The sequence below is a fragment of the Pelodiscus sinensis genome, chromosome 3 (genome assembly GCF_049634645.1).
Source record: "Pelodiscus sinensis isolate JC-2024 chromosome 3, ASM4963464v1, whole genome shotgun sequence".
NCBI lineage: Eukaryota > Metazoa > Chordata > Testudines > Trionychidae > Pelodiscus > Pelodiscus sinensis.
The window spans coordinates 148,903,603-148,916,060 of record NC_134713.1 but is presented as its reverse complement, the minus strand read 5'-3'; the positions used below and the strand labels follow the sequence as shown (position 1 = coordinate 148,916,060).

The 12,458-nt window shown below is 43.6% G+C and overlaps 1 protein-coding gene across 1 annotated transcript in view; it reads left to right on the top strand.

Moving 5' to 3' along the window:
* Nucleotides 1–10,797, top strand: part of PTPN14 (protein tyrosine phosphatase non-receptor type 14) — a 186,235-nt gene extending 175,438 nt beyond the window's left edge. The window contains exons 17-19 of the mRNA XM_075925194.1: nucleotides 358–592; nucleotides 3,240–3,403; nucleotides 9,746–10,797. Of these exons, the coding sequence (XP_075781309.1) occupies nucleotides 358–592; nucleotides 3,240–3,403; nucleotides 9,746–9,874 (528 nt within the window). The 3' untranslated portion in view covers nucleotides 9,875–10,797. The remainder of the gene's footprint in view (nucleotides 1–357; nucleotides 593–3,239; nucleotides 3,404–9,745) is intronic.
* Nucleotides 10,798–12,458: the final 1,661 nt, after the last annotated feature.

The window sequence follows — 12,458 nt, the reverse complement described above, 5'->3', positions numbered from 1 at the left end:
TTTGTTCCTCACCTGTTATAATCAGAAGTTGACTTATACCCTGAAGGATGAGAGTTTATTCATCCTTAGATTTGTTTTAATTTCTTCAGTGTGACTGTGGATGTTCTCTTTACCCATATCAACCCTTCTAAACTCTTGGACTAAATTTTATTTAATGTCATTGAGATTCTACAGGTTCAATATGCATTTTGGATTTTACATTTAATGCCATTCAGATTTATGGGAAGCACTTGTTCTGCTCTTGCGAGACAAGACAAATAGGAGGACACAGTTCAGTGCACAAGTGGTTCTGTTCATGAGAATTTAATTGTGAGACTGCGAGAATAATGATACTAATATTTTTGCTTTTGGGTTCAGGAAGGAGGAAGAAGCAAGAGTCATCGCTACTGGCCTAAACTGGGCTCAAAGCACAGCTCGGCCACTTACGGGAAGTTTAAAGTGACAACAAAGTTCCGCACGGATTCTGGTTGCTATGCTACCACAGGGCTAAAGGTCAAGCATCTTTTGTCTGGGCAGGAGAAGACAGTGTGGCACTTGCAATATACTGACTGGCCAGATCATGGCTGTCCAGAAGAAGTCCAAGGCTTTTTATGTAAGATTCCTTAATTAATGTGCTCATCTAAGGTTAAGGACCATTTTTAAGAATTGAGGGGGATGCTGCACACTTTCTGTTGGCTGAGCTCACTGCATATGCGAAGGGCTTCTGGCATTCCTCCATTCCACTCCATAAGCTCCGCGTATGCCATCTTCCTATCCCCTGAATTTCAGGGGCTCCCTGTAATTTCTTCACTACCCATTGCCAGTGGTGCGCCTCTCCCCTCCATTTCCACTTCACTCCTCTCTCAGGATTTGTGTACCCTTCTCATTCCATGGTCCCCCATTCTCTCCCTCAAGACAGGAACTCTGTGTGCACCTCCTCCCCCATGCTTTCCTTTTTCCCAGGCCTCCGTCTGGCCCCTTCCCTCCTATGGTAAGCACTGTGTGTAATCCCTGCATCTCTAACAGGATACCCAATTTCTCCTATTGGGTTCTGTGCTACCCCATTCCTCCTGCCCCCTTTTCCTGGAGGATATTTGGAGGATAGCTGGAAGATATTAAACTGTACTGGGAAGATGAGAAGAGATGAGATGGATTGTTATTCTTCTGGAAGGTGTCAATGGGTGTCATCAACTGGCTGTTATCTTTATGCATCTCCCATTTTCCCCCTGCCAGTTTTCCATTTCCCTCCATAACCAATAGGGTTCTAGCCATAAATGCATAAACATTCCCTGACATTTTGAAATTCACTGGGCATGGTGCTCAAAAGTTACCATGTTAAATGTAGATCAGTTCCTAAATATCATCAAGTTGAGTGTAAGGCCTTCACAATCTCTCCAACCGAGGAGGAGATCACATAGGGGAGATAGTCTTCTTGAAGTGCTTGCTCATGTCCATTCCAAATTAGGTATGTGCTGGAAGGCTTTCCCTTAGAAGTTCTCATAGGGAATTGGCTCTTGCTCCCTTTGGAGTGACATCTGTATGGCTGCCATCCCTCCTCCCCCATCCTCCATTCCTTACTGCTGGTGACAGTGCACGGAATGTTCCCTTGCTTCAGTAATTCTCCTTTTACAATTAGTCACTCTGAACCTTCAGTTGTAAACAGTTTTTAGTAACGTGGAGTTTCCTTTGTTACATTATTAGATAGTAAGTGTCCCTGTTGAGACTTAGCCTCAGGTTGGGGCATGCCCTGATCCGAGGGTTTTAAAAACTGTGACTAGTGTAGACAGCCTATGCTGATCAGTGACCCCCATTAATGTCAATGATATTGTTCCATTAATATTTGCCAGGCTTGCATAGTGTTCCTCTCGCAGCTGTCTGGCCATATGGTACAGGTTGAACCTCTCTGGTCTGGCCGGATCACAGATGTTACTGGTCCAGGAGATCAGAGATTCCCCAGGAGACCAGCATCAGGGAACGGAGCTGGCAGCCGGGGCTGGCTACAGAGCCCAGAGCCTTGTGGAGCCCATTGGCCCTGGACTGGCGGCAGAGCCTGGAAGCAGCAGAGCCCCCCGGTGGCCCCAAGGCTGTCCACAGAGCCTGGTGGGGCAGCCAAGCCCTAAGTAAAATGCACTCTTCTTGTATTGAACTGCAAGAATATGCAAAATATGGAATTTTCAGCTTTGCTAAGCAAGTGACTGAGGGTACTGGGGGTTAGCAATGGAGTTTTTACCCACTGCTTTAAGTTGGGCTACTCTATTTCTCCTTGTAGTTCCAAGCTTTTTTTTAAAAAAAAAAAGATGATTCTTCCAACATTCTACCCAGCAATTGGGAAACTGTAAAAATTGGAACCGTAGCTATTCATAGAGGGTATGATTCTCTATTATTGGAATAATGTTCTCCTGCCAAAATAGGTGTAAAATGCCACCTCTCTGATTTCAACCACATTGTATACCCAGTTTGCACTAGTGGGAAGGACATCATATGGTGCAGTGCAATGTTGAATTAGGCCCAGAAACTTAATTTCCATGATTCATTTTATTCCTGCTAGAATAACCTTTGGAGGGACCAATATTTAGGTCAGAACCTGAGTGTCATGGTTGCTATTGTGTTTTCCCAACCTGCTGAGCCACTAGCATGTCAGAGAAGTTTATACTTTAACAAACCAAAAAACTCTACTATTTTGGAGAGCTTTACAGCCAGGCGAAAGCTCCTTATACTTTGCAGTCATGATTTCAGGAAAGCCACAGAGAATTGTTTAAAAAAAAAGTCCCAATTCTTCCTGAAAGACGAACCCCAAAAATTAGAGCCAGGGTTGACATTCTCACTCAATCTGCAAAGGGAAGGAAAGAAAAGGGCAGATGGATGTTCAGTTCCCATCCGCTACTGGCTCTGGCAGGTGGTAGTTTCTAGGGGACCTAGCTGTTGTTTTTGATCCCAGAATGTTAATAGCAGGAATTGCTGTAAGTAATGTCTAGAATCATCTGCTTCAGGGAACTGGGGATTTACAGAGGGGAAAACAGAATTTAATTTTTTAAAAAGAACTATTTAATTTAAGGGACCAAACTCCCAAGTAATAATTGATACCCAGCTGGTACTCCTTGGATTCAGGGCTGTTCAGTGCACAGTAGCCAAATAATTAGTGTCTTGTAGGAACTGTAAATTATTGTCACTTAAAAGAAAATTGACTTTCTCATACATTTTTTAACTTTTATGTGAAGCCATATAGAATTTTACAGCATAATTTGCATTTTATCTTACAGCCTATTTGGAGGAGATACAGTCAGTACGTCGCCATACGAACAGTGTGTTAGATGCTAGCAACAATTGCAATCCGCCAATTGTAGTTCACTGCAGTGCAGGTGTGGGGAGGACAGGGGTGGTTATTCTAACAGAACTGATGATTGGCTGCCTGGAGCATAATGAAGTAAGTAAACTTCCCCCTTAATAATTGCTTTTCTCTGAATAATTTTTTACATTTGTGTGGGGGAAATCTAGTCATAAAATATCATCCATTGCATTAGCGTACCCAGACACAGTGAGCAGAGATTTATCACCAACTTCTCTATAGCTTGGCCATTATGTATGTATGTATTTGTTTTTATTATTTTAATACAGCACTGCTGAGATTGGACACTTTCCTCAAAAAGTTTGCAGTCTAAATTAAGATGTGTCTGTGTCTTAATTAATCAATCTGGAAACAGAACTGTGTAAAAAAAGCAGCTTAAGAGCCACTGAGGTAGTGAGCTGGCTTCTATACTGTTTTGGACAATTGATTTAATTCCCGAGCTTCTATTGTCAGCATCTCTTTGCTCGCTGTGTCTCTCTCTCTCTCTTTCTCTCTGGCTTCCACAATGGAACAAAGCTCAATTGTGAGTCAAAAAAATAGGAAAATAAGATAGATGGGCCACAGCCATTGTTATGAGACCTGTTTCACAGACTGGCCCTGTGACGTAGTGGGGGTACCTGGCTGGTTTCTAGGCTGCTGGCTCTGGGGTAACCCCCACTGGCTGCCGTGGGTACCACGACCCAGCAAAACAGGATGAGTCACTATGCAAACCAGTATGGCCAGACACCCCCCATGGAGAGGAACAAAGGAAGGTGGAGGCTGCCCTGGCTGGGGGGCAGGGCTGGAAGAGAGTGAGTTAGTTGCTGTCTGGAAGCATGGAGGAGACAGCCTAGGGAAAGGGGCTGGAGTTTAGGGGCCCAGTCTCCCCCCATCTCAAGGGGGCCTGAGGCATCCTAGCCCAGCTCTGTGACCAGATTACATCTGTGCTGTGCTGTATCCTGGAGAGGCAATAAACTTCCTCTATTCCACCGGCTGGCGCAGTCTGTTTGTGCCATTTCGGGGTGCAGGAGACGGGGAACCCCCAACACACCGTCACAGGCCCGATGTTAGAGAATCAACCACATAAGAATTCTAGTATGTACCTACTTGTTCTGCTGTGTCCTTTGTCACTGGGGAACAATGCAGCATAAACACTTTGGGTACGTCTAGACTACATGCCTCTGTCGCCAGAGGCATGTAGATTAGGCTACCCGACAGAGTAAAATGAAGCGGCGATTTAAATAATCCTCATCCCAGGAGGCATACCTGGGTTGTCGACAACTCCCTTTGATGTCGGCAGGGGAGCGTCCAGACTATCGCGCTGAGCCAACAAACAGCTGACCAGCTGTTTGTCGGCTCAACGCGGCAGCCATGTAAATTTAAATGAAGCGGCGATTATTTAAATCGCCGCTTCATTTTACTTTGTCGGGTAGCCTAATCTACATGCCTCTGGCGACAGAGGCATGTAATCTAGACGTACCCTTTGTCCTGAAGAATGTATGATAATGTAGAGTGCCAACAGGATGTAAACAGCTGTTGAAATTAGGGATGTTAGTGTTTAACCGTATTAATCGCTAAACATTAGCTTCTTGGTTAACCTTCTTGGTTAACCTTCCAGCCACTACCAGGAGTCCATGTTTAAAGCAAAGCATTTAACCATGGAATTCAATCAGTTACACGGTTAGTGATTTTTTTGACTTTTTACATCCCTAGTTGAAATGAAGGGGCTTCCTTGAGTGAACTGCTTGGAGACTTTAATGCATTGGATAGTTAGAAAAGGTAACTGAATGCAGCAGATGCTACATTAGAGACTTTATCCGTGTGTTGAAATGGAAAATCTGATACTGATGTGGGGGGCGGGGGGAGTAACGACAGAGAAGTGAAGTGACACTTTTCACTCGAGAATGTGTCCTGCCTAGCACAGAAGGGAGGGTGCCAGTGGACTTTGCTCCCCTTCATTTGTTGGGCACCATGTACTTTTCCCTCCCTCTTCACCAGCCTTTGGAAAATAATGGGATGGGGGGATTGTTGGCTAGTCACTCAAATTAAAAGGAAATGGCTGGCCTTGTGGCACTACAGCAGCTCGACACAGCAGTTGCCAGGTGGCCTCTAGAGACATGGGATACATTTACTCTTATGTAACCGTTCTGACTGCAGCTGGGCTACACCAAGGCTGAATTTGGTCCTGAATATTTTAGGAGCGCAGTGTCAACTTTTTTTTTTGGGTGGGAGGGTAAAACTTTGCATTGCTCTTGATTCAGCCTCAGTCCTCCTCAGTCCTTCCCCCCCCCCCCCCCCCACACACACACACCCTGACAGATAGAGGGATGCCAGCTGAGGTCTGACTCATGGCTTTTGAGCTAGCTCTAGAGATAATATGCTCAGTTGTTTGTTGAGAAGCGGCATTTCAAATCACTCTGTAGCAACCCCCTGCATACTAGTGGTGCCATAGACAAATATTAAACAACAATCATGCACCCCCTTTGGCCATCTTGGTGTGTCTTCAGCTTTGACAGGCACCTCTTCTGTGAGCAGAATAGTTTGGCATGAGTCTGAGCCTTTGAAAATGGAGCTCATAAAACGTTTGGGTGTGGGGATGGTCCTCAGGGCTCTGAGGAATGCTCAGCAAGGCACCAAGGGAATATAGAGCTCTCGGGAAGGGGAAGATTTTCTCTATTGACTTTAATTAAACTCTCCTTTCTCTGGATTATTGTATTAAAGCCAGATTTTAAGAGTTTTTGTTTTTTTTCTCAAGACCTGGTAACTTAAGAGGGGAGAGAGTTATCTAGCTTTACAGTAAATGAGTAGTTTTGTTTTGTTTCTTTCTCCCTAGATGAGCCATTTATTGTCAAGAGAAACAGGTTGGATATTCTAGTGATTATTGCATACTGTACAGATAAAATATTTTGTCATATACAAAAACATTCTTCTTCTTTGAGCAATGTCCCTGTGGGTGCTCCACATTAGGACAGTGCGCTGTCACCGAGCCTCAGAGCGGAGATTTCATAGCAGTGTCCCTGCGGCCGCGTGCTATTAGGCTGCAGGCATCACGCATGCATGAGCCCCCCTCTCCCCTCCCACTCCCAGTTCCTTCTCTACCCCGAAACCACGGCTTAGGAAGGCCAGGATCCCGAAGTAAAGGGAGGAAGGGAGGGTTGTGGAGTGCCCACGGGGACACTCATCTTGAAGAAAGTTAGTTACTATTGAGGTGAGTAACCTCCTCTTCCCAATTGTAAATGAGTTGAACTTTTTTCTATTTGTTTTGGAGCAGATTTATTTCTATTGACTCTGAAATAAAACTGCCTGTTTCTTTAGACTCTATATAGTACCTCCTTAAAGCGCCTTAACGCCTTGGGAATAGGGAATTTCTCACAGCACACCTTGGTGCCTTGGTAAATGGAGAAGCTGTTATTCCCCATTTTCCAGATGAGGAAACTGACACACAAAGTTTAAACATACCTGAATCTAACACTGGCCTGGCACTGGAACGTGAGTCTGTGACTCTTGCTGCAATGACCCTTATGTGAGAAAGATGTTTGTTGTATGGAAGGCAAAGCTTTTAATTCTGTGACTTACTAAGTATCATCTTTACAAAGCATTGACAGATGCTATGGTGGGTTTGAATCCAGAGATCCCCCATTCCTGGCATAAAGTGGTTAACTAAAGCTCTCCTGAGACAGATGGGGGACAGCCTGTTGCACATCCTTACAAGGGCAACAGTAAGTTAGATGTGTGTGATAGGCTTAGTGTTATACACACACAAAATAGTTCTGAGATGAATCAAAGCCTGACCTGTGTTGTGATAACACAGAAAGTGACTGATCACAAAATGGTATTAGCCCAGTAGAAATCAACAGCTTGTCAGATGCTGAGTCTGGAACTTGGATTATACAGGTCCAGACTGGCTTGCTGCCTCTTTTTGGTTTTGTCACTGTAGAGGCAAAGTCAAGCTCTGACATGGCTTATGTGACCTAATTGCTTTTCTAACCATCAGATTCCATGTTGAGGCATTATGTAGTTTAGCTGTGTAAAATAAACAGGTGCTATGCTCTCAGCTGCAGAGTTGAAAATAAAATGAAAATTCACATAATAATTTCTTCACTTCTTGGTACTTATGTGCCCTCTATAACTACCCTCTGGCTAGGGTTGCCAACCTTCCAGGTTTGTCCTGGAGTCTCAGGAATTAAGGTTAATCTTTAATTAAGGTTGTCATGTGACACAACCCCTAGGAATATGGCCAACCAAAATTGGCCATCCTATCTCTCGTAACAGTTCGTTTGCAGAACAGCACAAATATAGCTCTTCCTTTAAAGATCTGATTGTGTTCTCTGCAAACTGCCCAGCTGGGCAGCAATCTTGTATCTACAGTGCATGTGTTATCTCCACTGTGGTGGCTCCAGCAGGGACGTTGTGTGGCCCTCTAAGAATCTATTGTGCTCACCCCTCTCTCACCCGTGACAGAACTTGTCAGGTCCACTGCTGGTGGAGTGGAAGCATCTCTGGTCTCGGAGACACACTGGCAGAGAGCAGGTAGTGGAGCTCTGGGGTGCCCCTGGTGCCACAGGAGCTTAGCTGAGGGGCCTGACTGGACTCTGCAGTGCACTCACGTGTACATCCCTGCACACACACGCAGTACCCTTTTTGTACACTTCTCACCACACCCACAGCCCCCCTGCACACCCACACGCAAACCTCCCATACACATGGTGAGTACACTTACTAAGTTTGCAAATGATACCAAGCTGGGAGGGGTTGCAAGTGCTTTGAAGGATTGGATTAAAATTCAAAATGACCTGGACAAACTAGAGAAATGGTCTGAGGTAAACAGAATGAAGTTTAATAAGGACAAATGCAAAGTACTCCACTTAGGAAGGAACAATCCGTTTCACACATACAGAATGGGAAGTGATTGTCTAGGAAGGAGTCCTGCAGAAAGGGATCTGGGGGTCATAGTGGACCACAAGCTAAATATGAGTGAACAGTGTAACACTTGCAAAGAAAGCAAACATCAAGCAAATGTGGATTAGCAGGAGTGTCATAAGCAGGATATGAGAAGTCATTCTTCCATTGTACTCTGCGCTGATTAAGCCTCTGCTGGAGAATGGTATCCAGCTCTGGGTGTCATATTTAAGGAAAGATGTGAAGAAACTGAAGAAGGTCCAGAGAAGAGCAACAAAAATTATTAAAGGTCTAGAGAACATGAGCTATGAGCAGGATTGAAAGAATTGAGTATGTTTAATCTGGTAAAGAGAAGATTGAGAAAGGACAGGATGACAGTTTTCAAGTACATAGAAGGTTGTTACAAGGAGGAGTGAGAAGAATTATTCTTATTAACTTCTGAGGATAGGTCAAGAAGCAATGGGCTTAAATTTCAGCAAGGGAGGTTTAGGTTGGACATTAGGAAAAATTTCCTAACTGTCAGGGTAGTTAAACACTGGAATAAATTGTCCAGGTTGTGGAATCTCCATGACTGGAGATATTTAAGAGCGGTTTAGACAAACACCTTTCAGTAACAGCCTCGATAAAACTTAGTCTTGCCCTAAGTGGATGGCTGATGGGAGCTGACCCAATAAATTAAATTTTGATTATTTAAATTATCCATATTCCCAGCATATGACTTGTTAGGTCACATGACAAAATGGGTTAATTTTTGACAAGCAGAGTGTGGCTTTAGTTAGCAAGAAGCCTCCAGGCAGAGCCAGATGAGTACCCAGACATTTGAAGAGGCTGTTCAATTCAGTTTCCTGAATAACCTTTTACTACACACTCCATCAGTGGTACAATATGAGATAACAGAGATACACCAGGGTGACGTCTAGACTGGCATGATTTTCTGCAAATGCTTTTAATGGAAAAGTTTTCCGTTAAAAGCATTTGCGGAAAAGAGCGTCTAGATTGGCATGGATGCTTTTCCGCAAAAGCATCCGTGGCCAATCTAGACGCGCTTTTGTGCAAAAAAGCCCCGATCGCCATTTTCGCAATCGGGGCTTTTTTGCACAAAACAAATCTGAGCTGTCTACACTGGCCCTTTTGTGCAAAAGCTTTGCACAAAAGGACTTTTGCCCGAACAGGAGCAGCATAGTTTTTCCGCAAGAAGCACTGATTTCTGACAGTAGGAAGTCAGTGTTCTTGCCAAAATTCAAGTGGCCAGTGTAGATAGCTGGCAAGTTTTTCCGCAAGAGCAGCTGCTTTTGTGGAAAAACTTGCCAGTCTAGACACAGCCCAGATGTTTAGTATTAAACCCACTGAAGTAAGTGTTAAAACTGCTTTTTCCGAGTGTGTATTCCTTGCTGCAGTGTGAAAGGTAAGGCCAAAGCAAACTATGGTCATTCACTATAAATGAGTTCTATTTCTTCTTTCCTTACACTTAGTCAACGGAGGGTTCTGGTGACCTTTGGTTTAATTAACACAAACCTCACTCTTTGTCATGTTGCTTTGCAGAAAATGGATGTTCCAGTGATGCTAAGACAGCTACGGGAGCAGCGAATGTTTATGATTCAGACTATCGCTCAGTACAAATTTGTCTATCGAGTGCTCATCCAATTCCTACAAAATTCTAGACTTATTTAATCTCTTTAGAGGTCCCAGATGCAGTATTGTGGATTTGGCCTAACCTAACTGGCAAGACAGACCTGTTCTTCGACAGCACGTCTTTTATCATGGTGTGCAAATATTGCACTTGCTTAAATGGCCTCAAAAGTAAGAAGCCCTTGTTCTTCAATATAGAATACCACAAATTATTTTGTACACCGTAATTTATTTTTTGTGGAATAACTTTTGTAAATTTCTTGAACTTGTAAAACTTGTGGTTACATTTGAATTGACATGACTGATTTTTATTGTCGGGTATCCATAGGGAAGGTGATCCTCTGAAAGGGTGTTCTGTATTGTGTTAAATGTTTTTTTTAAATGAACAATTCTTCAGACACAGGGGCTTTTTTTCCCCAATAAGAACATTTTAGAGACAGTTTTGTGGCTTTCATCATGAAAACAAGACCTGTTAAAAGTAAGTTAAGACTCTGTAATGGGCCAAATCTGATAAATACAGAGAAAATACAATGCAGAGAAGCCAATACATGCATCTGTAAATGAATGAATGGAAGGATGGAAGCATTACGAAGTAAGGGGTATTTCAGGGAGAGATGTTGGAAGTGTGGCAGTATCCTCTGCTTTGTAGTGGTTTCTGTCATATTCAGGTATAATGGGGGTGTTTTTAGTACCCCCACTATACAGCATTGCTGTAATCAGGTGTGCAGAGCGCTTAGATGTTCAAAATTTGGCAAGAATTTCCATTGCAGCTTAGTGCTTGACAAGAAGCCATATTACAGCTTCATGATGTTTGCTAGTATCACCATCCTTTGATCCCTTCCTAGATAAAAAGCTGTAGTACTCTTGCCAGGGCCCAGATCCCAACCACCTTTTAGTTAATGGGAGCCTTTCCATCAACCTTAGCGGAGCCATGTAAACTAGTTTACCTGAAATAGTCAATGAAGCAGGGATTTAAATAATCCCCACTTCATTAAAATAAAAATGGCCACCACGCTGTGCCAACAATCAGCTGATCCGGCACAGCGCAGGAGTCTAGACGTGGATCAGTCAACAAGGGAAGCCTTTGTGGACCGCTCCTGTAAACCTCGTTTCACGAGGCATAAGGGAGCGGTCGACAAAGGCTTCCCTTGTTGACCGATCCGTGTCTAGACTCCCGCGCTGTGCCGGATCAAGTGATTGTCGGCACAGTGCAGTGGCCATTTTTATTTTAATGAAGTGGGGATTATTTAAATCCCTGCTTCATTGACTATGTCGGGTAAACTAGTTTACATGGCTCTGTCGACAGAGCCATGTAGTCTAGACATACCCTAAGTGCTCACAAAAATCTAACCCTTTCCATTGTTGTCACGAGATCAGATCCCAGTCACTTTATTCAGGCAAAGTGTGTCAGTAAGATCTAGACATCTCATCTTCATTCTCAGAGTTTTGTTTTCTGCACAAATCATTGTTTCAGTCATTAGATGGTTTACTTCCTAGCCCTCTGTACAATGTTATAGTGATCTGTGCTCTCTTACCTATATCCCTTTGTTCTGTTTAATGGGCTAGCTGGGTAGCATTGACTCATAAAAAAACAAAGCCACCATATCTAAGAAAACTTGATGGGTCAAATTCAGTTCCGGGGTAATACACTAAGCTCAGGGGAACTGCATTTGCTTTAATCAGGTCTAAAATTTAGTCCCATGGGACTGAGAGCTGTGATCTTGTAATGGAGTATTCACAAGTGTATCCCCGGAAACAAAGTCCACATATGTACATCAGCTGCAAGATCAGGGCCCAAGCAAGCTTTGCTTGAAATACCAGAAAACACTAGAAAATCCAGCCATAAATGTGGTTTCAGTCAAGGGTTTGCTTTAAATGTATGCTAGAAAGAAATGGATGAAAACACGTTTAGGCTACGTCTAGACTGGCATGATTTTCCGGAAATGCTTTTAACGGAAAAGTTTTCCGTTAAAAGCATTTTTGGAACAGAGCGTCTAGATTGGCACGGATGCTTTTCCGCAAAAGCACTTTTTGCGGAAAAGTGTCCGTGCCAATCTAGACACGCTTTTCCGCAAAAAAGTCCCGATCACCGTTTTTGCGATCGGGGCTTTTTTGAGGAAAACAAATCTGAGCTGTCTACACTGGCCCTTTTGCGCAGAAGCTTTGCGCAAAGGGGACTTTTGCCTGAATGGCAGCAGCATAGTATTTCCGCAAAAACACTGACAATCTTACATGAGATTGTCAGTGCTTTTTCGGAAATTCAAGTGGCCAGTGTAGACAGCTGGCAAGTTTTTCCGGAAAAGCGGCTGATTTTCCGGAAAACTGGCCAGTCTAGACACAGCCTTAGAATCCCCCTATAGTCACTTGGCAATACGTTTGATGGGCCCATTTTCAGTTAGTTTTGAGCAGAAAAAATTGAGCCTCAAATTTAAAAAGCCTGCTCAGGCCCTTGCTCTTACCTGACCTAGCTTGTTTAATGTATAAAACTGGATGAATTTCTGCCCCTTTGCCCCAAAATGACACAAGTTACTGCTGTCACTAAAGCATTCTATTTCTTTATCCTGGGCAGCCCTGACTCATTGTATAGTGTCCACCTTTCTTCAGACCTGGATAGGTACATGGTGAC